Here is a 27,965-nt window from a genome sequence, read left to right as displayed (position 1 = left end):
CTTGGACACAATTTGGATTCCGCGATGCCTTAGTCACCCGAGAAGCTCTATGCGCTATACAAGTGCTTATCCAGAGATGTAGGGATGTCAACTGTGATGTATATATTAGTTTTATCGACTACAAAAAGGCATTTGATAGAGTCAAACATGACAAGCTCATACTGATCTTAAAAGAAGCGGGCTTGGATGATAGAGACTTGCGAATTATATATAATTTATATTACAATCAAACTGCCCACATTAAAGTGGATGATCAGTTGACAGAGACAATCTCCATAGATAGAGGAGTGAGACAAGGATGCATTCTGTCTCCAGTTCTATTTAACATGTACTCGGAGCGTATCTTCTAGCAAGCACTAGGACAACTACAGGAAGGCGTCTTCGTTAAAGGAGTGCGTCTAAACAACATTACATAGCCTGACGACGCAGTAGTTTTTGCAGATAGCCTAGATTGTTTACAAGCAATGTCACGCATATCTGATATAAGTCGAGAATATGGGCTGGATCCATGGTAAGCGCGAAATATTAAATACATATCTTTTGGTAAACCAACAGCCAATTGACAGGGTATACAGCTACACATATACGGATAGGCCCTGTAAGAAGAAGTTTATCACATAATAGTAGTAATTTACCTAATATGATATATTCACTTCTTCTTCTTCTTCTTATGGCGCCGTGCACCTATAGTGCGTTGGCGAATTATCTTAAGGTCAGACGTCTGTCTTTTGCGGCATGCAAAAGTTCGCCAGTGTTAGTTACGCCTGTCCAGTTCTTTATATTTCGCAGCCACGACATTTGTTTGCGACCTACTCCTCTCTTGCCCTCAATCTTTCCTTGGATAATTAGTTGAGGGATTGCGTATTTTTCCCCTCTCAGGATGTGGCCCAGGTATCCAATCTTTCGTGCCTTGATCAAGCTGAGCAATTCTCTCTCAGTATTTGCTCTTCTTAGGACTTCCTCGTTTCTCACCCTATCTGTCCATGGTATGCGGAACATTCTTCGCAAGGTCCACATTTCGAAGGCTTCTCACTTGTTAATGGAAGATATTTTCAACGTCCATGTCTCCATGCCGTATAACAATATGGACCATACATAGCACTTAACCATTCTGTAACGGAGATTGAAGGAAAGATTGCGGTTACAAAGTAGCGGTTTAAATTTAAGAAAAGCTTGTCTTGCTTGTTCGGTACGGCATTTTATTTCTTGTTGAGGATCCCATTGGTCATTCACCATCATTCCCAAGTATTTGAATGTTTTCATTTGCTCGATTGGAGCATTATCTACGTGCAGTTGTACTCTGAAAAATGCGCCCTTTCTTATTGTCATGCATTTTGTTTTTCCAGCATTTATCTTCAGGCCATATGTTTTTCCTGTGGTGTTTATTTTATTTAGTATCAACTGCATATCATGTTCGTTATCTGTGATTATTGCGGTGTCGTCAGCGTAACGAATGTTATTTATCGGGTACCCGTTGACCTTTATACCACAATCATTGCCTTCAAGTGCCTCTGCAAAAACATTCTCCACATGAGGTTGAACAGCATAGAAGACAAAATACACCCCTGTCGCACCCTCTGTGTTTGGTGTTTTTGTTCGTAAAATTTCGAATTCCTCTGTGTTTGTTGATTTGTTCAGCCTCACACGTGCCTTTTGATTCCAATAGAGATTCTGGATAACTCTTATATCTTTCTCATCAATATCAGCATTGTGTAGCATTTTTATTATTTCATCGTGTTTTACGATGTCAAAAGCTTTTTCGTAGTCGAGGAATGTGATGACTATATCTTTTCGTTGGTCCATACAGTTTTGTACCAGGGTATTCAAGCAGAATGATGCTTCGCGCGTCCCGAGTCCCTTCTTGAAACCAAATTGTGTCTCGCCGCTCAGCTCTTCTAGTTTTCTGAACATTCTTGTGTGGAGTATGCGAAGAAATATTTTAAGTAAATGACTCATCAAGCTAATCAGTCTGTGGTCCTTGCACCTTGTCGCTCTTTGTGATTTAGGGATCATTATGAAGGTTGAACAAAGCCAATCCGTTGGAATGTGGCCGGTGTCATATATGGCATTGAAGATTGTTACCAGAGTGTCGATGTTGTCATCATCCAACAGTTTTAGGGCTTCCGTAGTAATGCCATCCGGTCCAGGGGCCTTGTCCAGTTTTGCTATTTTTATAGCGTACTCCACCTCGGCGCGAATAATCGGAGGACCGGACAAAGTTTCTGTAGATAGGTTAGTAGTTGGCAGATTCGGTCTGTTGTCTGCAAAGAGGAACGAAGCATAATCTGTCCAGATTTTAGCTAGTTCTTCCTGGGTATGTACGTAGTCGCCTTGATCATTTTTCAAGTTTGTCTCGTGGTGTTTCTTGTATAAATTCGAAATTTCTTTAACCTTTTTGTGTAGTCCAAAGCTGTCCCCCTTTTCTTGTAGTGATTCTAATTCTTCACAACGCTCTTTCATCCAGATTTCCTTTGCGGTTTTAATTTTTGCTCTTATCGTACGTTGAGTTTCATTGTATTTACGTTGGTTCTGATGTATTTTGTACTGTCGGCGCTGCTCCATTAGCTCAAGTATCTCTTCCGTCATCCACTAGTTTTTGTGATTTCTTTTTATTTTACTTGCGATTGATTCATCCGCATTGGCTACAGCCATTTTTATTTTCTCGCAGGTTTCCTCTATGCAATTTACTTGTATATTTCTCAGGTTCTCGTTGATGTGGTTGCCGTATGTAGTTCTAAGCTCTTCATCTCTCATTAGTTCTCTCATGTTTATATATTTTTTATTTGATGGTTTTTTAACCTTCGCCAGTCGAAGCCTTACATTTGCGATGCCGTATTCCTAGAAACGTCGGTGACCACCATGCTTAGTAAGCATTTCTTACAATATTCCTTAATGTTATTTAAAATAAATTACTAAACTCTTATTATATATTTAATTACTATAGAAAATTTACAAATATGCTTCTTTTAACCTTCGAATTAGAAAAATTGGTTTCTCTGATTTTTTATTTATGAGGAAATTTATAGTATGGAAAAATCCCCTAAATATCGATGTTGCTACGCCTCGGAATCACCGGCAAATTGGTTACTGGCAAATCACATTACCGCTAAAAGGTGCAACACATGTCGAACTCGCAACAGCCAATTAGCGGGAGTGATTGTTGAGTTTGAAGGGAAACTACAAGTAGAACATCGAAGGGACGACCGGTCGGTGCCGGGGGAAGCTAGGCAGAGCATAAGACGCTTCAGGATCGGGTTTCTCTAAAGACGTTCGACGTCGGTATGTGGCTGTGGCTGGTAAGCGATCATGTTGCTTGTTGGTTGCTCATCCTGATTGAAATAGGCCGCGGGGAAACGCGTAACTTAAGCAAAACAACGAACGAGGTCAGACGTAAGAAGCTTTCCTTGTTACTCGCAAGATCAAATTGGATTTGTGAAAAAATCAAATGGGAATTTCTCTCAAGATATATATCTAATATTTTCAAGAGGAAAATATCCTCGTGTAATCCTTTATCGGTTATATTTTTCAGTCTGATGGAAATGTTGATATAATTCGAAATATATTATTTTCCGTTTGAAAAATGTTTTACAGTGCTGGACAAAAATTCATATGTTTGGTATGTTGTCATATACCGTTCTTATAGTAACAGTATTAGCAATCTATACTTTGTAATGTATGGATGTAATAATAATGTAATATTAATATAATGTAAAACATTTTCGGTCGCATTCAGGAACTCATCGAAAACTCCAGGGAATCAATCGACTTCGGAGGCATTCTTCAACAATGTGTCGTTGCGCACCACAGTCACACTCAGAAGTAAGAGCTCTTCTCTATCTGTATAAGCTGTCAGCACATCTACCGCTGTCAGTTCAAAGCCTGGCGGTTTCTGATCGATACAGACCTTTTGGTGTGCTTCCTGTGGCGAGTCGGTCTCCCATTGTCTTCTCCAAGCGTTGGTGAGGTTGAAATATTCTTGATGTGCTCTTAACAATGGAGGATATCTGGAGCGTAGTCTGTTTATTTCAATATTAAGCTTATCATGGTGGATGGGTAGTTGATGGTTATCCTTGATTTTTCTATATTCTCTGAGAGAGAGAATGACTTCTTAACAGTTTCGGCGGTGGAATGTGACTCAGAATGGGAAGCCAATAGTTCGGTGTGTGTTTAATTGTATCTGAAATCATTCGCATTGACTGGTTTAATTGGGTGTCAATAATCTTCGTGTGTTTGCTATTGAGCTATACTGGGGGAGCATATTTAGCCGCCGAGTAAACAAGTCTTAACAGGTGGATAAAAACAAGAAAAAAAACTGAAACGAACATGTAAACCGAATGAGACCAGATAGATTAGCGAACATCTGTAAAAACAACAAGCCGTATAGCAAAAGACCCCTTGGAAGGCCGCCAAAAAGGTGGAAAGATAATGTACAGTCAACAACGACTGAAACAGAATAAGAGGCAGACAAACAGGAGTAATATTAGTCGCATGAAGAAGAAGAAGAAGTAAACAAGTCTGAGGACGGATGATATGAGCACGGAGGCTGAGGACACCCATGTGGTGTCACATAGCTTTTGAATAATATTATTTCGCGTTTTCAGTTTTGCTGCCTTCCTTTGTAGGTGTTTTTTAAAACTAAATATTCTTTTCAGAGTCACTCCAAGATATTTTGGTGTTGAGTTATGAGTGAGCAGTTTGTTTGTTTTAAAAGTGAACGGAGAGCTTTTTTTGGCTTGGGCAATATTTAGATTGAAACAGCACACTTCGGTTTTCGTTGCATTGAGCCGTAGCCTCCAGTTACAAAAGTATTCTCCCATAACGGAAAGATCATCCGTTTGCATTGTTTCTGCAATATCCATGTTATTACGTCTTGCTGCAATGGCACAATCGTCAGCGTAGCCAAATTTCTGCGAAGTTGTCCCAGGCAGGTCCGCAATGTATAAATTAAACAGTTAGGGTGCCAAAACAGATCCCTGTGGCAGTCCATTGCTGAGCTTCATTTGGACACTTTTAAAATTGCCCATTGGGACTTGAAAAGGTCTGTCGGTGAGCACGCTACCAATGAGTTTAGTTACCTTTTGACACGGAATAGCACGGATTAGTTTGCAAATTAATCCTTGTGTCCAGACAGTATCGTATGCAGCTGATAGGGCAATGAAAGCAACGGATGTTTTTTGCTTTCTTTGAAAATCTGCTTCAATATGTGTTGTTAGGGATAGGATCTGATCTGTACAGCTGCGGTTAGGTCTGAACCCTGCTTGCTCAATAGGTATCGCTTTATAGATACAGTTTATTACAGTAATTATATATACAGATAGTCACAGTAATTTATATATACAGATAGTTACAGTTTATAGACACAGCTCAGCAGGGCAATTTGTCGATAGTTTTGGGGGTGATCATTTGCCTTTCCTGGTTTAAATATGAGTATAATGGAGGCCTTTTTTAGTGAATGGGAGATTTCTACAATCAACCAGCCACTTCCTAGCATATTTACCCCAGTGGAGTGAAAATTATGGATGGATTTTATTAGAGCCAGGTGACTTTCTAGACTTAATTTCTGATATTGCTGAAATAATTTCTTCTGGAGTAAACTCGTCAGAGTATTCAGATGTAGGTGGGCCTGCAGACTTTAGTATTTTTAGTTCTTGTTTTTCTTTGGTGGAGTGGTCACGATCTCTAAATGCTCTTGAGGTTGCTACAATCTAGGAGGCCAGTCTGTTGGGAGCTATTACTTTGTCCCTAGTTGGGAGTCTGCTACTACCAAGTAAAGTCTAATTTTTCCGCAGTTTTCATCCATTTTTGTGGTCTGGCTGCATTCAAACTGTATAGTAGATCGTCCGCAATTTCTCGGTCTTGCTTTCGTTGTATTCTTGATACAATTTCTCACACTTTTCATCCCATCCTCGGACATACTCTTTACGATATCCTCTGGGTACAGTTTTCTTCGCTGTAGAGATAACCGCGCTAACAAATCTCATGTAGTTTGCAGTGTTGGGGTTATCCATCCCAGACATTTGTCCAATCTCTCAGGTAAAAGTCGCCCAGCCTGCTTTTTGAAAGTTCCACCTAGGTCGAGGAAAAGATGATATTATTGGTATTTTGATGCCAACTTCTATTACAACTGGTTTGTATTAGCTATGTGAAAAATCTGGGATTACTCTACGTGAAGCTGTCAGTGGTTCATTGTTTTCATTTGTGGAAACTCGCCTAAAAATTTCTCGCCTCTAAGCTGCAGATCGAAAAGTTCCCCGATCTTTAGCGTCAATGACTAAATAAGTGTCAGCATTTTCGCTCCAGTTAAGGAGAGCCTCGCCGTTTTGATCACTGGGCCTATATGTCCAGAGTTCATGATGAGTGTTCAAGTCACCAACATAAACTGAGGAGTGTGGGTGGGCGTGAATAAGATGCGGTGGCCACAGGACTGCCGGGGGTTTATAAATATTGCTGACAGTAATTTCGACAATTTGTATAGTAACCTTATTAATGTTATTTATGTACGATGTAGAACATTGTGAATCTGAGAACGACATGAAAAAGTCGTTAGTTGTCCTTATTATTACTTGAGGGGTTTTTAGGAAGTATCACTCTGTACATAAGCATCCTACTTCGTGAAGTCCATCAATATTTCACATCTAAAACCAGATAACCGACCACCTATCGTTTGTTAAGGTTTCGAACAAGTTGAAACGTAATTGGAGTTGCTCATTACGAATCAAATGAACTGCCGACTTATCTCCTTATCAAAAATGTTTTATTGGGCGCATCGCAGGTATCGGTGCTTCATCGACAATGTTTTATTGCGGCTTCCAAGCAGGTACTCGTTAACCGATTCTTTTTTAATTTTGAACAAATCTTCGTATACATATTTATGGCGCAAGTACTTAAAATGCATCACGTTCTAGCGGTAGCTAGTGTAAGTGATCGTGAGCGACAGATAATAGAATGTGACGGGATACGTGAATATCATGAGAAATTCGAATACTAATATTTTATTCCCATTTATAAAACATTCAAGAAAAGAGATAAGATCTGTAGATATGTATGTATGGGCGTTTAGGAATATATAAAATAAAGTTTTATCGCCTCATTTACGTTGTTTTAATACAAATTGGCTACATTTTAATGTACGTAAAAGATCTTAATTGGCACAATTTGCATCGGTATGTTTAAAAATTTTAATTGAGAGCATATTTTCATATATAACGAGTAATTATTTGTAATTTGATACTTAGTCTCACCTTTTGTTATTGTTTTGCAATTATCTACTTGTATAATGGAAAGAATGGCTAGAAAATGGTTACAGTGGACTCGAAAAGGCAATACATCTACATCAGAGCTGGTGCCATCAGTTCTAATCTAAGATCTTTGTTGCAGAGAATTCTTTTCATTTTCATAAGTGAAGCTCGGATTATAGGCAAAATGCCTTTTTTGCCTATTTTGCCTATTATAATTGTTTTTTGTACTTTTTGTCTTTTTTCGTAAATTCCGCCTATTTGTGCCTTTTTTAAAATTACATGGTACTACCCATGATATTCTTCCATTACTAAACCATTCCATAATAAAATTTTGGGTCAATAATAAAATATCAATGGTTTGTTTATATAACAGATTTCTAGGAAAATGTACCTGATCGAGACTTGAGGGTTATCTATTTGGAAATCCCTAAGCTTTATTAGTTGATTATCAGTTGTACAGTCGGTTACTGTATCAGAGTTTAGTCACAAATTGCTATATCCTAGTTTAGTTTTGTTGCGTATACCGAAAAGGAAAGAACACGTTTTAAAACGTTTTAGACATTTGTGTAAAAAGATGACATCTAAATTAAGGCTATGGATCGCACCTTATTCGGAACTTTCACTAGAAGGAGATGGAGCATTTTGTAAACCATGCGGCAGATCGGTAAGTTTTATTTTTTCTCTTTTTTTCTCGTCCCACAACATGACTAAATTCTAAAGCAATTTTAGAATTCTAATTATTTTTTTTTAATTCTTAGATTTCAAGTAGAAAAAAGTACTTTATTGGCCAGCATTGTGGAACCCCACTTCATAAACGTAATTTGGAAAAATTAAATTCCTCTAAGTTAGCCCAAATATCTCTGCGGGATAGTTTAAGCAGTTCAAAAAAAAGGAGGAAGACGCATTTAAATTTGATTTATGCCAGATGATGATTGCATCCAACATTCCTCTATATAAAGTTAATAACCCTAGTTTTAAATGCTTTTTCGAAAAATAGCTTAATAAATCCTTACCGGACGAGAGTACATTGAGAAAACATACTGTGGAAAAATGTTATGTGGAATGTATTTCAAAAATTAAGCGGGAGTTAGAGGGCAATTTTTTGTATATTATCGTGGATGAAACGACAGATGTATGCGGCAGGTATATAGCTAATTTAATGATTGAAATTTTGAACGAAAACTTTGCGAGAAAACCTTATTTAGTTGCCGTTAAAGAATTGGAAAAAACAAACACTATAACAATAAGTCGATTTATACAAGATAGTTTAACAAACCTCTTTTTACCCAACGCTATACCAGCGAATAAAATAGTTTTAATACTTTCAGATGCTGCGGCATATATGTTAAAAGCTGCTGTTAATTTAAAGATTTTTTATCCTAATTTATTTCATTGAACTTGTGTAGCCCCCGGGGTAAATAGAATTGCTGAAGAAATAAGAAATCTGTTTCCATTGGTAAATAATTTTATAAATTTTATGAAAAAAGTTTTTGTAAAGGCTCCGCTGAGGGTGCAAATATATAAAGAAAGTCTTCCCGGTGTCCCTTTGCCACCTAAACCAGTAATTACAAGGTGGGGAACCTGGCTCGAAGCAGTTTTTTTTTACTTTAAACACTGCAATGAAATACAATTAGTTATGTCAGAATTTGATGATGATATTTCCGAAGCCATTCGAGAAGCAAAAAAAATATTAAAAAATCCCAAATTGAAACAGGAACTCGCTTACATCAATGACAATTATAAATTAATAGTTACCACAATTACCTTATTAGAAAAACAAGAGATAAATTTATGTAAGTCAGTAAAATTAATAGATAATTTAAAGACAAAAATTAAATCGGCACCTGGAAGTAACGGTCAATTAATTTAAAAAAAAATGAAATATGTTTTCGACAAGAATGAAGGTTTTTCGTTTTTATCTAATGTTGCTAAAGTTTTGAATGGGACATTTTCCTTGGAATTTCAAATTATACCAGATTTATTATCCGCTCTGAAATATGCTCCAATTACATCTGTCGATGTCGAACGTTCGTTTTCAATGTACAAATTAATTTTAAGTGATCAAAGACATAGTTTTAAGACCGAAAATATTGAAAAACATTTAGTTGTTTCTATTAATGATAAAATTTTAAGTGGTTACAATGTTTAATTATTAATTTACAGTTATTTAGTTACTAGTTTATTTATACTAATGTTATGATTATGATGTGTAAATATACCTGCCTTAAGTTAATATTACGTTAATTCACTTTGTACAATAAATAATAAGTTATATTCCTTTATTGCCTATAAATCCGAGCTTTATTCATAAGTCTTGCTTTTTAAGATGATATTTGCATTGACGTCCCAATACAGACTCCTGAGATACACCTTAGTCAACATCAAAAATATGACTTAGGTAATGTAAAATGTCCTTGGAAATCAAGTGCTTCTAATTTATGTAATTTAATTTCAATATTAATAGAATACAAGCATTCGTTTGGTCAAAAAAGAGTACACCCACATACCTTCTTTATCCAATACTGTATAAATGTCATTAAACAATACAATTAAAGTACTCCCAGTAGATCTGTTATGGAGGATCCTAAGTTCACGTTTAGACAAAAAAAATCAAACAACTTTCGACTAATTTTAAAAAGTTTATTTTTCTAAATATCCCTAAATCTATTCCAATAAATTACTTGCTCACTGACTATCAAGTCTTTTTTCTTCTCTTCTAAATAAACAACACTCAATTTGGATGCGGCTCCCAATGAGGCATCTTCGTAACCTCTTCGTAGAGAGCATCACCTGGACATTTAGTTTGTCTGCCTTGGCGATGACCTATTAGTTTGTAGCTAGAGGAAATTTGATTGTTCTGTACGCCACAAGCTATAAGATTTTTCAAGGCTTCGAGTTGACCCGCCGTTGGAAGATGGTCTGTGAACAATTAAAACGTTGAATTCTAATCACATATAACAAAGGAATATTATGCATACTTAAAGAAAATATAAAAAACAATGAATTATTGTAAAAATGTTTCTGCTCTGAGTCAGTAGCTCTTTCCTATGGTTTCTAGCTTATCATTAGTTTTGGTTACCCTTATATATCCCTACGATTTAAGTTTTTTTTGCTACATATTATCAGCAACAGTTCATTTTTTTCATTTAAATATTCTAGTACCTACTGATCTTGTGCTCCAAATATTTTCTAGGTTTCTGTGCTGATTTTCTGAAAACGCCCATTTCTATCGCCAGTGTGCGACATTACTAATACTTTTCAATGATTTGTCAATTCTTACTTCTATATATGTTTACGTATTTCGTAATCTACAACTCCCTGGACCAATTATTCACAACATCTCCTAATCATGGTATCAAAATAGTACTAGGCGATATAAATGCAAAAGTAGTCAAAAAAGAGTACGTAATAAGGGTGGTAGGATGACAATATGAATGACAATGGATCAGTTTTGATCTATTTTGTGACAGATTGCAACCTATGACGAAAAACACACAGTTTGCTAGGCAAAATATCCAGAAGACAATGCGAAAATCAAACGATTGAAGAAAAAATAATGAAAAAGATCATGTATTGATTGATGGTCAGAATTTAGACCACAGGAAGTTGGAATATTTGCGGCACATCATAAGAGGTAAAAAATACGAATTGTTAAGAAATATATAATGCAGGGCAAAATCAAAGGTATAAGAAGAGTAGGAATAAATAAAAGCTCGTGGCTACGCAAGCTCCATAAATGTTTTGAATGCAGTTCAATTGAATTATTCATAATTTCCAATCTCCGATAGGAGCAGAACTTGAAGAAGAAGAAAGAGTCTTTAAATCAAATCTACCAATTACTGTAAAAGCTAAAACTTGCGACCAACATACTCCTAACTTATGGAACCGAAACAAGGGATTTTAAGAATAGCATAATTCATGAACTACAAAACTCAGAGAGATAAGGGAGCTAGAATGCTCAATATTAAACTCAGCGATCATATACCTAATGAGAGAATCAGAAAAGGATCAAAGGTAACTGATGTTATCCAAAAAATTGCTACGTTAAAACAGAATGAGGCAGATTAAGTAGAGACTGTGGGGACGTAGGGATTATCGAATGGCGACCAATAAAACAAACACAAAAGAACCAGAGACAGACCTCAAACCAGATGGACTGATATCATCAAAAGATAGTTGGTCACAAATTGATACAAAAAAAAAGCACAGAAACAAATGGAGATACTTAAGCGAGGCTTACATCTGACGATTGATTGATTAGCTGAAGATGATGATGAGTTTTTTTACAAAATCAACATTCAAGTTGAATAATAAATTTTTTCATGATTGCTGATGTGTTGGGATTGCGGATGAGTTTCTCGGTATATTTCTTTGTTGTTCTCTTTATTTTGCAAGTACTCTTTTGTGATAAGCCCTTTTTCCTTTAATTTAGGTCCATATGGAGTAACAAAAGACAAAAAAATTGTCCTTAAATCCTGGTAAAGAATTAAACAGACAAAAAATTCAAAGAAATTGAATTTTGTAAATAACTAATCAGAATATTTACTGTATATCAAATTTACATATAGATTTACGTATTGTGCAAAGTAAACTTATATGACTCAGATACTAAATAAACTTAAATATATAACTAATTTTAACTTAAATAGATTATTTTATTTAAACAAAACACAAATGAAAAATATATTAAACCACAAACTAAGAAGTAGGTAACTTACTTTGGAAGTCTCCAATTAAACAAATTCCGATGCTTCTGCTGTTGTAATTAGGGCAGTGTGACCCTTGAAGGCCCCATCCTCTTCCTTCGTATACATTTCCATCTCCACCAATCTACAAAAATCACAGTTTAATATATATTTATATAATAGAGCCTATTAAAAATGGAGATAAAATACTAGTGACGAAAATAAAAGAGCTGTTTATTTTATGCCTACGAAAGAACACCATCAAAATGGAATCAAGTTACAAGATGTTTGCTCTATAAAAAGTCGGATAAAACTGATCTGGAAAATAGACAGCTGACAAACTAGACCCAAGACAGGTGTACAATTGTACAAACTCTTCAAAAAAATATAACAGAATCAGGTTTTTAGTACTACTGAATCAAAGCGTTTGATTCAGTAGAATTTAATGGCATTATAAAAACAACAAAGAACGATTACATGAGAATAGTAAGGAAATACAAATTGAAAGGACAGTTAGACAGGGCGACATAATGTAACCAAAGTTCTTCATATATGGCTTAAAAAATGCACTTCAAACCCCTATCTGGATCTCGACGAAATATTGATCTCGACGAAAGAGACGAGATCTTCTTCCTTACGTGCCATCTCCGTGACGGAGGTTGGCAATCATCATGGCTATTGTGATCTTAGATGCTGCCGCTCTGAATAGTTCGATTGATGTGCATTCGTACCATTCCCTCAAGTTACATAACCATGAGATTCTTCTCCTTCCTATACTTCTCTTGCCCTAGATTTTCCATTGTATAAGTAATTGAAGTATGTTGTATCTTTCATTACGCATAACATTCCTAGATAGTGCAGCTTTCGTGTCTTGATGGTTTTCAATATTTCCATTCTTTTGTTGACTGTTTTCATGACTTCGTTGTTTGTTACATGCTCGGTCCATGATATCTTCAGGATTCTTCTATACACCCACAGTTCAAATGCTTTCAACTTTTTAGTAATCGATGCCTTAAGTGTCCATGCTTCTATCCCGTAAAACAGAATCGAGAAAATATGACACCTTGCCAGCCTAACTCTTAAGTCAAATTTCAGTTCTCTTGCTCAAAGTACCTTTCTCATTTTATTGAAGTTTGTTCGTGCTTTCTCTATTCGAGAAAGCGACGAGGATGGAATAGGGCAAAATTTAAGAATGTACCAATATGATTGCAATGGAGAGAAAAGGTATGGTTAGATTTAAGAACAGTGACGCCACCCACTGACCCAACTATCATGGACGATCGTTCGAGATGGAAGTGAGTTGTGCAGTCAGCCAAAACCCACCCCGGATTGTAGTGATACGAGAAGAGGAAGAAGAATATTGATGGTAAAAAACTACACCACTTAAATTACATCAATTGGATAGTTCTAATGGTGGACGAACCGGGAAAAATTAAAGACATGATAGAAGATCTAAAAATTTTGACGGTTTCGTAGCGTCTGTCGTCGCTATTCGCCTCTAGACTTCTTCTATCTAAGCTTATTTCCTTCTTGATCTAAGTTCCTTAGCTTGTCTTGGGTCATTCACGTTTTCTCTGATGGTTTCCAGTTTCACGCTGCTTTCGGAAGTTCTGATTCTCTCATTCAGACCACACGTCCATACCACCAACCTATTAATAATTGTTGTTTAACAGCTTTCACGATGGTGTTGTTGATCCCAATGATTTCCTTTATTTGTAAGTTTCTAAATCTGTCTCGTCATGCTATTCTGATTCTGAATGATCACCACGATACATTCATTTCAATACCTGTCAAACGTTTTTTGCCATATTCTTGTTATCTACATGTTTTTGCACCATGAGAGTGCGATATTTGAAAGCTCTCCTTCCTTAGGTCTGTAGGTTTCTTATTTACTAATTTTTGCTCCAAGATAACTTCCGAAAGATCATAGAATATTGACATCATGAAACAAAAATGTATTACAATGAGATAGGCAGTAAAAAAGTATAGAAATACTTACCAAGAAATTGTATCCAATATCAGACCATCCTCGATTGTGAATGTGATCATACTGGATGTTCTTCACACGTTGTTTGCATTTTTCGGTTACTGGACAAGGTGGAGTTTCCGAGTGGTGGATAACTACATAAGGAGGTGGATTTCTGGAAAGGTTTGTCCTGCTTTTTGCAGCGCTAGCACCCCATGTTGATCGGCTGATTATCGTTGGACAAGAGGCTGAAAAATACGATTTTAGGAAATTAAAACAGTAAACTCTGCCTGGGAGTTAGGAGCGCAATGATATGACACATCTAAAACGAGACAACTACTAGAAACAACAGAGATGAAAATACTTCGACGAATATCAGGGAAAAGTCTGTTGGATAGGGAGAGAAGCGAACACATAAGAAGAGCATGCAATGTAGAAGACATAAATGGATGGGTGACAAAACGGAAACAGGAGTGGAACTAACACATTAGTAGAATGCCAGATGATCGGATAGTACGAATAGCACGAGTTAAGTCACCAAATGGACGAAGAAGTATTGGCAGACCAAGAAAAAGATGGTACGATAATTTAAACAATTTAGGAGGCTACTATTAAAGAAGAAACAGGCTTTAAAGCCTACATACAAGAAGGAAAAAAAACAAAGCAATGGTGTTAAAAAACATAATGGAAGGAACCAAAAGAAAAATAAAGGGGGCAATTCGCATTTTAGTGCACTCTAACCTAACCAAATATATTTCCGCAAGGCACCGCGTCACAGTGTTGCCGTATTTATTTTAGTAAAATATATATATATATATATATATGTATATATATATATATATATATATATATATATATATATATATATATATATATATATATATATATATATATGAATGTTACTTTTACGAAATAATAATTTGTGTTATGAGAAGCTACAAATTTTAAATAAGTATAAAACTTGCCATATTTTTTTTGTAAAATGTATACGAAGGTTTAAAATATAAGTTACTTTTACGAAATTATAATTTGTGTTATGACTAAAATCTATGAATTTTTATATAATTTCAATGCATTTCTATTATATACGGTAATTTAATTAATACTATTAATTTTTTATATCATTTTAATAAATTTTATTGTATATGCATTTGATTATCTTTAATTAACTAAAATCTATTAATTTTTATATGCATTTCTATAATATTATGTGAGGGTATGAAAAAACTGGAGACTTGGCAACTCTGACACCATTTAAGAGTATGTTAACTGTCATATAAGAGCTTGGTTAGGTTAGAGTGCACTAAAATGCGAATTGCCCAATGAAGGAATGGAAAATTTATAAAATAGAACTGTTAAATAATTATGAACTACTTTAAAACCAATTCTGATAAAAATTTATTAAAAAACCCTTAAAAATCATTCGTCGTAAGTGACAAGGTATCTGTTTGGCGTCTGTAATCAAAATTAATCACATATTCATAATAAAATTCAGTAATTTTTGTTTGGTTTTGGTTTGCTAATTATATGTTAATTAATCAGATAATTTGTTAAATGCGAGTGAACAATAAAAGTAAAATGTAATAGTATCGCTCGCAAACGGTTGTATTTCATCAATATACCTATTTTTTTCCTGTTTTGCAAGATCGCCTTATTGCTCGTAAAATTAACTTGACAATGAAACGATAAATGCGTCTGTACATAAACAGAGAAGTAACACTAATTTGAATTCCAATGTATACTGTACTAAAAGTGAAAATACTTTGGTTTTTACGAAAATGATTTAAACATACAAACAGCAGGGTATAAGTATTTGTTTGAGAACCAGTTGACACCTACCCATACAAATAATCATTTTTCAGTTTCTTCTCTATAAAAAAGAGCTCAATACAAAACTACATGACTTGTATATCTTACTTACCAGCAATCTGATCCACACCAATTAAAAACACAACAAACAAAACACTAACTTTTATCATCATTATTAACTGCCTGTTTCTAGATTTTCAACAAACTACTCAATATTCATCAAAACAAATCGTTTTATACTGCCGTACACAAATGGGATTCACACTATCTAGAATTTTGTTCCTTTTGACCCAGCTAAGATAAAGAACTTATTTTTAGTCATTAAATGTTTCTAGACGGTATTTTATTGCTTTTAGAAACGTGGGGAAGTACCATTTATCTTTCTGCAATGTTTGTTCTGTCATTAACATTAAATACTAAATAGATTGTAATTACGAAACACTAATTTTTATATTATTTTATGATTATTGTATGATTACCCAGAGTTGAGGATTATAAGAAATCAAATGTTTCACAAATATTTATATTATTTAATATTTTATTATTATACCTACATACAAATGTGAAGTGTTTTACTTCTGTATAAGTTTTTTACATAAGATTTTCTTTTACATAAATTGCAACTTCGCCTTGTTTGTTTTTTGCCCTACAAAAGAAACTAGCTAATGAAATGCCGTAGAGGCTAATTAATTTTAAATTTTCTTTACTTTGCCAGTGTTTCGAAAAACATATGACGTTATATAAATTTTGATCCGCAAGAAAAGCATTTATCATATCGACTTTATTTGAAATACACTATAAATTAACGTGAAACATGCTTACCGTACCTTGTCGAATTAGTTTATTTTGATAAAATTTTGCAGAAGCTTCTAGGTTTCTATGTAGGCATCGATCCACCCACATTTTCAAAAGGGGACAGTGATATTCCAAAAGTTTATGGCATGACTAGTATAGCCATTATGTGGTTCACATTGATGACAATTTGTTAAACGGCTGTGATGTTAGTTTTACGAAACGCTATAACCAAACACAATATTTCTTAGTAAGCAACCCCTGTTTTGTTCCTAGTAGATAGGTTAACTGGTCAAAATTGCAGATTATTACGAAAATCATCCCCCTATTCCTATACATGTTTATTCTTCAAAATCCATATTAAATGATAAGTTAAATAACAAAGAAGCAAAAGATAAATATTGGCTTATTTTCAACCAGGCTGTAGGATAAAAAGTAGGATAAAAATTTTATTCAAAAGATGTCCAGTTAACCTCACTCTACCCTACGTGCCATCAATCCCTCAAAATTTGAGTTTATATAACAACAAAAACAGAATTTACTAAAATTTGATTTCAGTGGTCAATTTTGTATAAAAAAATATCAGAACTCCCATTCCCCAACAGTTTAACAACAATTTTTCGACTTATCTGCTTATCGCTGTTTTCTCATGGTATCATATTCCCTTGAGTCTTTTTATCAGATTTTTCAACTGAATATTTCCCGATGTACCCTTTCAATTAGCGAGCGTTAAATAATGTCTTTATTTGAGATCTGTTAATCAAACAAGCCCAAAAATTTGGACATGTGAAGCGCTCCCATTACTGTTGAACTGAACGGTTAATTAAAATAAACAGAAAGCAAATTGGAAACAACCTTTTTCCCGAAATCGTTGCGTAAATTGAATATAATCATCGTAGGCGCACTACGCACGGTCACACGCACAAACGAATCATCTGTTGACAAACGCAGATGCGGGCTCTAATAAATAACACTAAAAAATGCACAACTTTTTTCAATATTCATCTCAAAAAATAAAATTTTATGGAATTAGGTATATATTTAGTAAAGAAATTTGCTTTTTTTTTAATTTGTGCACTCATCCCTTTGTTCTTTTCTATCACTTGTCTCATGATGGTCCATGTGTTGTTCTATTTATCTATCTATATAAAGAGCTCTTCCTTCCTAGCGCCATCTAACAAAGAAAATTATTATTATTTTTTTCGCAAAATTGACAAAAGTCTTGGTTGCTCTAATTTAAAGGTAAGATTTATTTTGCAAAATAATTTATATGTTAGTTTATATTTATTTGGTTTATATGTAAGAAGGTACGTGCTGGTTTTGTACGTAGATCGTTTTCATAAGACGTCATTTAATTTTTTTAAAACTTTTTCATTACAACTCGAGAAATACCGGACCGACTAACAATTTTGATTAATGATGCATAATATACAGATCACAATTGTCGTAATTGTCACATTGACATTAAAAATTTCAAATGAAGTTCTGAAAGAATAAACAAATAATTAATAATGCTTATTACGTTGTATACCGTCCAAGAAAAAGTGCAACTTGTAATATGGTACTTTCAGGGTCATTCGATACGCGAAGTAATTGATTTATTTATTGTTGCCTTCGAAAATAGACCCTCACCAAGTGTTACAACAGTTAAAAATACCATTAAGCATTTTCAAAGTTCGGGATGTGTACAGTTGTAAAAAGTGTCATGAAGGTAATGAACCACGTGTTAGACCTGTTGATGAGAAGCGTCAAAACAGATATATTGATATTTGTGCTTTTGTGGAAGCTAGTGAACCCTGCAATAGTGTACAAATTACTAGGGAAGTTAACGTGAATGTTCTAACTGTTCAGCGAGTACTCAAAAGGAATGGGTATCACTGTTTTAAGATACAACTAAAACAAGAACTGTTTCAGGAAGATAACTTTAGGTGGATGGAGTTTTGTGAATTTATGTTAGATAAACAGAATGTTTCATTTCTTTTCAGAATTTTCATTACATAAAAACACAATCCATCTGTTGCAGAGTATTATTCTCGGAAAAATAAGCACCTCAGTGTTGTAGTGCGAACGCAGCATCCGCAAAAGCTAAATGCTTGGACTGGGATGTTAGGCGACCATATTGTCGGTCCATTTTTTTTTTGATAAAAACCTAAACGGGCCCAAATATTTACAACTTTTACAGAATGAGATCATTCCGGCAGTTCGACGCCTTCCCGTTAATTTTCAGGAGGTTTATTTCCAACAGGATGGGTGTTTATCTCCCAACTCTAGAGCAACTATTGACTTCCTTAATCAAACGTTTCCTGATCGACTGATAAGTACACGTGGTACAATTAAATGGTCTGCTAGATCCTGTGACTTAGCGCTTAAAGATTTCTTTTTTTGGGGTTTTCTCAAAGAAAACATTTATAGGCATCAGTTTGAAAGGGCCACAAACCTAGTCTAAAGGGCAAAAATACTTCATTTCTCTGCAAGCATTACACCAGCCCTACTAAAAAAATATGAGGAGAAATCTGTATGACAGATTTGGCCTTACTGTTTAGCACAAGGAGTTGGAATATTTGAGCCCTTAATTCATTAATCTACTTTCCTAATTTTTATTTTTTGTTAGGTACATTTTACGAAGTTTGTAGGTTCTTAATTAGGTAGTATTTTTTATGTTTAAGTTTGGAAGTATTTTATTATTTTTTTACAGTACAAGTACATACGATTCTTATTCTGATTTTTTATTCTTCTTTCCTGTCTTATTGTTATAAGCTTTGTCCATAAAATTTGTACAATTTTCAGTGACAATAAAGCATATTACTTATTTACTTACTTATTTCTTTGTATTGCTATTAAGGCTAAAAAATAACCAAAAAATTAGTTTTAGAGCATTATAAAAGCTAAATATACTCTAGAGGTTGGATTGCAATAAATCCTAATGCCTGTGGTCAACAAAACAATATCGTTATCTGTATATTATACCTCATACGTCACTGGTTTATAAACTTATAAAGAAATATTTACTAATATATTTATTTAATAAAAAAATAACATTGTTTATAAAGAAATAAAGGCTTTAGAAAATTTATAAAATAATATATATTGCCCTTAATTGGGTTAGAGCGTGTATATCACTTCTTTATATTCCGTAATGACATTGCTTCTTCATATCAAATTGATATGGTAATTTAGGCACTTTTTTATTTATTTTAGTATTGTTTTGTCAATAAGTAGACTTTCTTTGCTCTTTTTTATTCCATTTAGCTATATGTTCACATGCACTTTATTGTTATTTATATTATTAACCTAACCTAACATGTTTGTTTACAAACAACTGTAGGGAAAGAATAGACACTATTTTGCAAAAAAAAATCGTATTGCTGATTTAAATAGTTCTTTAGTGTTTTGTGGTGGGTGTAAAACAGATATAATATAATACATCATTAAAAAAAAAGGTATCGAATATGTTAAGACGGAAAAAGCACACATGGCGGCAATGCCAAAAGGGTATTATATCATATCTCCGTTGTTATTGGTCCGATTGGAGCTTGTGATGTGTTAAATGAAAGGTAAGGAAATAACGAATATATTAAGATAGAATATCATTGATTTCACGGCAAAATTTTTCGCAGATATCTGTAGCTTTTAAGACATAGGTGGGGGTTACTAGATGACGAATAGATGAAAAAGTACTCGTATTTTTACCGTGCGTTTGTTTTTAAACAATAACTTATGGCCACAATAAGTTTATTACAATTACAATTGTTTATAAGTAAGAAACATAACCCTTTTTCAAACGTTTATTTTGCAAATAATTTCGATGAAAACGCAATATGCATTTAACTTCTGAGATAGTTTAACTCTTAAAGAATCCTATAAAATTTGCTAGATGTGTCTAGCATCATTAATAGAGCAAGTTTAATAGTTTAAAAATTTAGCCTCAGAGATAAATAAATTTATCAGACGGTATTATAATTCCACGATGTTCAAATGTATTAATAACATTTTATTTTGTTAATAAAAAAATTAACAAAATGTATAAATTAGTGCAAAAAAACTGCTTTTTTGCAAATATCTCCGCAAATCATTTATCTATTTTAATTTAAAAACCGGGGAAATAAAGATATTCTTAATATAAAAAAATCATATAAATATTGTTTATGTGAAATATAAGGGAAAAAACTTATAAACAAAAAATCAAATTGTGACCACAACTTATTGTTAAAAAAAACGCAAGGTAAAAATACAAGTATTTTTTCATCTTTTCCACATCTAGTAACCCCCACCTATGTCTTAAAAGCTTCAGATATCTGCGAAAAATTTTTCGACCTTTTTTTAACCAGACTGGGCTACACTGTTTACTTTTAATAATCAAAAGAGCTGAAGGTATTATCAAACTGACACTAGAGTGTACTTTTGTCTTTACACTACATTTTACAGCAGTGTTAGAATCTTAACCTGAAAGCTTACTTGTTCCAAATCGGAACTTTCGATTGAACCTTCTTTGTCACTATAGTTTGGATCCAGATCTTAAAGGGCTCTTCTGCTGAAGAAACATCACTATTTTTTGACATTTTGAAGCATAAAACAAAATAAAACAGGCAACTTGGTAAATACCCTTATAGTGTGCTCACTGCAGTTCGCAGGTTTTACATGCAAAAAACATTTGACAGTTAACAGATGATGTGAGGTAGTGACATCTATGAGTCAAATGCCCAATTTTGAAAATTGAAATATGGTTACTTAACAACTTTTTCATGCAAAAACATTTAAATCTTAGGTAATGTTACTTAACATCTTTAACGACCGGACCCTTCAATTGAAGCACCTAAGTTTACTTCTAATAATGAAAAGGGCTGTAGGTATTATGAAACTGGGTGTGGCACTAAAATCTACTCTAATTCACAGTGAACATTAGTTAATGTTTAGTTTAGGTTGTCATTATGAAATCGGGCTTTAATTTTTATTCTATGCGCTTCTCACTTTAAAATAATTTTATATAAATATAATGTCGGATTTTGCAATTATGAGTTCAAAAATTATATTAAAGTGTGATAAAAAGAGTTATTAGTAAAACATTTTAAGTTGAACTTTTATACCTATTTCTATTTTGGAAGAGATTTCTAAATCAGCGCATAATAAGTATGGCTTTTTACGAAATATTAGTCACAGTAAACAATTGGAAGAGTTCATATACGCAACGAGGGGTGACCGTTATACAACATTTTAACTTTTTTTTTTATTAAAATCTATAAAAATAATAAAAAAATAAAATTACTTTTAAATTAAAATACAGAAGATTCGCGCTAGTCTACAGTACTAATCGGTGGTTACTTCCACATTCTCCTTGTCTATATACACTAACAACTTGTATTATTGTTGTGCTGACTATTCTTACTAGTATTAAATCAAAAATTGATCTTTGGTCCCTACTAAGTTCCTCCCATGTGTATCTATGAATGTCTTTATGGTGAAATTTCTTGATGATTATGGTCAAATCGTATTTTCGACATATTTTAATTAGCCGACTTCTATTGTCGTTTCTAATTTCGTCTTCTCCGAATCATCCCACTACTATATGAACCAAAAAAAAAAAACATAAACATGATTGTGTAGTAAACTTAGGATTTTTTAGCAACTCTAAACAAATTATACAATCGTGAAAATCAACGGCTGAGATCGGCCCTGCTTTAAACTAATACCTAAGCAAACAATAAGGACCAGACAGTAGGCATTAGACAACAGAGAGTCTAATTGTTAAGACACGCAAACAGTACGCAGAATAATTCATCTTTATTACGAGAAATGAACACACATCACGCACATTTCTGCTACACACATTAACTCACATACACAGAGACATACACACGCAGACACAGATCCTTTGTTTGTTCTTAGGAATTAAAAATCGCCCTCCGTGGAGAAAATTACAAACATTTCTTTTGGGAGTTTCAACTCGACCGTACTTTCAACATTTTTGTGTATTAGTTTGTTTAATAAAAACGTTTTCAGAGGCTATGCTATTTTTATTCAACAGTTCCCATAAATTATCATGGAATTTAGTTAATTCGTTCTTTATTAACAGATTCTTTTACAAAATACCAAAAAATTAAAAAGTAATTATTAGGTAGTGACTGATCTCTAGGATGTTTTACTTCAGGTTTCTTTTGTTTGATCAAACCACAAATAAAAGCATTCTGTGCTGTAAATAATTTTAATTTCCAGAATGATTCAAATGTCTTTTGCTGTCTTCACATAGTTACTCTCACTAGTACAGTTATATTTGTAGGGCATAGGTCCATACGGGTTTAAGCAATATGCCTGTATTAGCTGGACAAAATGGATGGAAAGACATCTTTTGAATTTTAGTAACAAGCCTTTGTGCCACAATTTCACGAATGCTTTCACCACAATTCTGTTATTTTACAGAATGATTTTTTTATTTTCATATAATTTGTTGCAACTTTTTTGGAAATGAAAAAGTCAAATAACTCGGGTGTTTTATTTTTATCTTCTTCTTCATGTGTCGAGCTCGATTATCGAGCGTTGGCTATCAAATTGGCTATAGTAATTTTGTTGGCGGCAGCTCGGAAAATGGATGCAGAGGATGTGTTAAACCAATCTCTCAGGTTTCTAAGCCATGACGTTCTTCTTCGACCTGGCCCTCTTCTTCCGTCTACCTTGCCTTGTAATATTAAATGGAGTATATTATATCTCTCTGGGTGGCGCATAACATGGCCAAAATATTTAAGTTTCGATTTTTAACTGTTTTGACGACTTCCGTAACTTTTCCCATCCGATGCAAAATAGCTTCGTTACGAACTCTATCCACCCAACTTATTCGTAGGATTCTCCGATACACCCAGATTTCAAAGGCTTCCAGTTTCTTGAGAAGTGTATCCGTCAAAGTACAACCTTCGACACCATACAAAAGAGTAGAGAACACATAACATCTCACTAATCTAATTTTCAGACTTAAAGTAATATTGTTTCCACATAACAGTTTCTTCATCTTAAAGAATGCAGCTCTGGCCTTCTCTATCCGTATTCTAATTTCCTTGCTCATGTCCCAGTTCTCATTTAGATTACAACCAAGGTAAGTGATACTGTTAGTTCTCTCCAGTTGTTCACCATAAGCTGTTACCACTTCCGGTTGTATTAGCGTTTTACTGACGACCATCACCTTTGTCTTTGCGGTGTTTAGCTTAAGGCCATATTCATCACACGTTGTGGTAATCCTATTAATTAGATGTTGAAGTTCTACGTAATTGCTTGCAATTAACACTGTGTCATCCGCATATCTCAAATTATTAATATTGACGCCATTCATTTTTATACCACATTGAATATTATCCACTGCTTTATTGAAAATGAACTCAGAATAGATGTTAAATAGTAGCGGGGACAAAATGCAGCCCTGCCTTACTCCTCTTCGTATTTGAAGCTCTTCATAGGTGTCCCGGCCAATCCTGATGTTTGCACGTTGATGCCAGTAAAGATTTTTAATAATGCGTAGGTCTTTATCATCAATACCTACCTGCTGAAGAATGGCTATCATTTCAGTATGTTTTACTCGATCAAAGGCCTTCTCAAAGTCAATAAAACACATATAAACTGGATATCCGACATCTTTGCATCTCTGTACCATAACCTGAATACTAAATAGTGCTTCTCTTGTTCCAAGGTTATTGCGGAATCCAAACTGTGTGTCACCAAGTTGTTGTTCTATTTTTTGGTACATTCTAGAGTGCAAAATTCGTAGAAATATCTTTAAAACATGACTTATCAAGTTGATGGTTCGGTAGTCACTACATCTTTTTGCATTTGCTTTTTTAGGTATCGTCACAAAAGTCGACAGCCGCCAATCATTTGGTATATAGCCAGTTTCATAAATTTTATTAAACAGATAAAGGAGAGATATTTTACCTGAATTTTCGAAGAGCTTTATTATTTCACTCGGTATTTCATCTGGTCCCGTCGCTTTTCGGATCTTTGCTAATCGTATTGCCTGTTGAATTTCGTCCATAGTTATGTCAGCTCCTGTAACTACTTCGTTAATTTCAAGCTCGGGCCTTTCATCACTAAACAGTTCCTCAATATACTCTTTCCATCTGTCTATTTTATGCAAATTAGTGATAATCAGTTTTCCGTCTCTATCAACGATGTTATTTGCCTGTTTTTTGTTCTGACCTGTCAGTTCTTTTATTTTTTATACATATTAAATGAATCATTTTTTCCCTGTAATTCTTCAATTTCTAAACATTTGTTTTCGAAGTATGTTTGTTTTGCAGCTCTTATTTTAGTCCGTATTTATTTATTAATTACTTTATACATTTCGACGTTTTGGTTCTTAAAATTGCGTCTTTTTTTCCATCAAATTCAAAATCTCATCGTTCATCCACTGTTGCTTTTTTTTTATCAGTGGGCCAAAATGTGAGTTTTCCAGTCGAGTGTCATTTTCTATTTATATTTTCTATTGATGCATGTAATTTTTTACCATTTATATTAGTCAACTTTGAGATCCATAAAAAATGAAGAATCCAGTCTTCAGTTTACCAGGAAGCTCTGCAGAGGGTTTCAACCGACTAAGTCGAAAGATTCTCTGCTATATATCCAAATATGAATTGATTTCCGTAATCTGGGTAGGTAGTCTTCAGTAAGACATTTTTGGGAAGTCGAAAAGACCTAGCCAAGAGTCTAAGGGTAAGCAAGAGGGGCAAAGCCCAGGCAAAGGGCTCCTAGAGTGCAGACCACTCTGTTTATGAGCCCGAGCAAAACTACCTATTTGACCTGAAAATCACTCATATTTTTACACGTCCGTGAGTGCTCATATGGGTATTTCCAAGTCAATTGGCGAATACAAAGGTATCGAAGTGGAGCGATGCGCGTATTAGTCCTCCATTAAGATCTCGTGGTGACAGTGTGATAAGTGTAAGCTTAAACTCGGATGTTGAAACTTACACCGTCAGTAAAGTGCACAAATTTAATTATTAGTTTCAAAGGTGAACTATTGGAAATATCTAGAACAGAAAAAGTAAAAAAATGAGCGATTAAATAGTTTCTACTCTCTTTTAAAGTGGTTTAACACCCTCAAATGCTCAAATAATATAGCCTCATTATATAGCCAATACGATAAGCCACCAATATTCCAATAAAATACGTTTCTATCGATTAACCCTAGTAAATTGTCTTAAACATCTCGCTTTCTCGGATTTAAAGTTTTCTATCCCAGTAACCTTTAAATTTAAGAGCATAATCTTCAGTTATTGAACGTTTATGGAATTCCCATGCATTCCCTATCGGTTTGGGCAGGTTTACCTCGTCAAAGACCTAACCTTTTAACTTCTCGATGACAAATAGCCGGTCCAGATTCGCCGGGAGAGTTGGAAAATGCCACTAAGCGGCCGATAGCCGTCAATTCAGCGTCAAGTTAAAAAGAGCGACGATCTGCCAAACTAGTAAGTTAGCGTCCGTGTCAGGCCGTTGTATCGGCCTCAGCCGCTTGGGAAAACAGCTCTAATGAAAGTTTCAGTAAAGTTTCCCGTGAGATGTTGAGTTCTCGCTGTTTCCCCTTCTACGAAACTATATTACAGCCATGTTTCTAGACTTTGCTACATCAAATATACATACCGTACTCTTATTTCGGTTCTTTTCTTTCGGTATATAACTTTTGTCTGTAGTCAATCGGCTGAGCGATCCATTATTCACTAGTTGCTTTATTAAATTCTCGAAGCCAATCTCTGAAAAAGCGATGATCGATACTCTGCGATTGCTGGCGGTTTTCCTACGTACAATTCGAGAAATAATCTCGCGATTTGTCGACAATAAAAATATTTGGCGAAACTGCAAAGGTTCTTAAAAGAGTGAATAGCGAACGAAAATAGTTAGTTGGTTCAGGAATCTCTTTATCCTAATGTTATTGTCTGATACAAAATACTATTATTAAAAAAAAATGGGTTCTAAAGCTTTTTTCCAGCATCTTCTAATTTCTTTGTTTGAGCCGTAGCTGCTTGGAAAGTTACAGTAGATTTTGCTTTATTTAACCCGGTATCTGGCAACACCAAAAATAGATGTCGCAAAATTATTTTATTGTGTATATAATCTTATATAACTCTCAAAAACACACTGTGGTACAAAAAAACCGGAAGGAGATAGGGGAAAGTGGTTTTTGAATCTGTTGCCTACAAGCAACATTGCCAGTCAAGAAACACTATTTGATACTGATAACTTCACTAATGAAGATCTCAAAATTTTGTTAATCACAAATAAAAAACTGTTTAACTAAAGGACATTTTATTAATTTAATAAAAAAATTGAAAGTACCTAAGACTAAAAAATTATAAATATAGGCCTAATTCTAACGGTGGAATGATAAAAAGCAATTTTTGTTCGGTGTAAAACAAAGCCGCATGTTACATTTTTCACACTTCACAGTTGTATAGCCAGTTTTACAAAATCTACATCTTCCTTTAGCGGTATAAAGTGGCCAGTGACCTAACGCATCTGTTCTGGTAGCATCATCAGGTCTTACAACATGAAGGTGGCGAATAATGTTGTCTGTATTTTCTATACTTGATGGACGGCCTCGCTTTACTTTGTTCTTTCCAGAGTTGGACAATGACCTAGCTAGTTCCATTCTAAACTTCTTGAGAGGCATAAAATTTATATTATTGGTAACTATTGGAAAGTACCATCTTTTACTACGACTTGGACTTCTGTAAAGACCCAATAAAGAGTTAGCTTTATCCACTCCACCCATGTGTTTATTGTATTGAGTGATTAGATTTGGGCATGGCACGTCTATTTTTCTTTTATGTTCTTTAGAATACCTTTGTACATGATTGACTGGCTCAATCCCACAACCAGTGCTAGCAAGAAGTACACATTTGTTATCTGCCCATTTGACAACTATAATATTCTTTTGTTCATCGGATTTATAAACAGAGGAACCCCTGCCACGTTTTAGCAAAACCTTATCAGTATCCAAGGTGCAACCTGCTATTCTATTTGAGCGAATAGTGCCCAAGCTAAGGATATTATACTTTTCCTTTAAGTAATCAAATAGTCTCAAACTGGAAAACCAATTGTCACAAAAAATCATTGAATTCTGGGGGTCATCCAATGTTTTATATAGTGCAATCACTGAAGATGCACCGACACCCAAGGATTGTTCTTCTTCAGAAATCTGATTGATAGTTCCCTGTAGTTGTGAAAATGTCGAAGCTCCTTGGTAACACCTGAAACACCTGCCCTTACAAAGAACTTGTAACCCCATTTATGAGGCTTATTTTGTATGTATTGTCGTAAATTGCCACTGTATGTACCTTTGTATGCAACCATAGCCTCATCTATGGAATATTGGTTTTCGAACTGATACTTATAACAATTTGTAGAAATATGATCTAAGAGGGGACGAATTTTGAAATAGCGGTCTTTCGTTTCTGAAGTTGCTTCTAAGTTATCATTGAAATGGACCAGTGTTCTCAGTTT

At 34.4% G+C, this 27,965-nt stretch overlaps 1 protein-coding gene across 1 annotated transcript; it reads right to left on the bottom strand.

Moving 5' to 3' along the window:
• Positions 1-9,864: 9,864 nt before the first annotated feature.
• LOC140449411 (peptidoglycan-recognition protein SB1-like) lies at positions 9,865-15,962 on the bottom strand. The gene is made up of 4 exons (XM_072542572.1): positions 15,811-15,962; positions 13,923-14,137; positions 11,957-12,068; positions 9,865-10,157 (listed from the first exon to the last, which is right to left on the bottom strand). Exons 1-4 carry the CDS (start codon positions 15,869-15,871, stop codon positions 9,970-9,972), a joined length of 576 nt encoding a protein of 191 aa, XP_072398673.1. The 5' UTR covers positions 15,872-15,962; the 3' UTR covers positions 9,865-9,969.
• Positions 15,963-27,965: the final 12,003 nt, after the last annotated feature.

The sequence above is a fragment of the Diabrotica undecimpunctata genome, chromosome 9, assembly GCF_040954645.1.
Source record: "Diabrotica undecimpunctata isolate CICGRU chromosome 9, icDiaUnde3, whole genome shotgun sequence".
NCBI lineage: Eukaryota > Metazoa > Arthropoda > Insecta > Coleoptera > Chrysomelidae > Diabrotica > Diabrotica undecimpunctata.
Note: the sequence above shows the minus strand (reverse complement) of the source record. Positions and strands in the feature narration are given on the sequence as shown.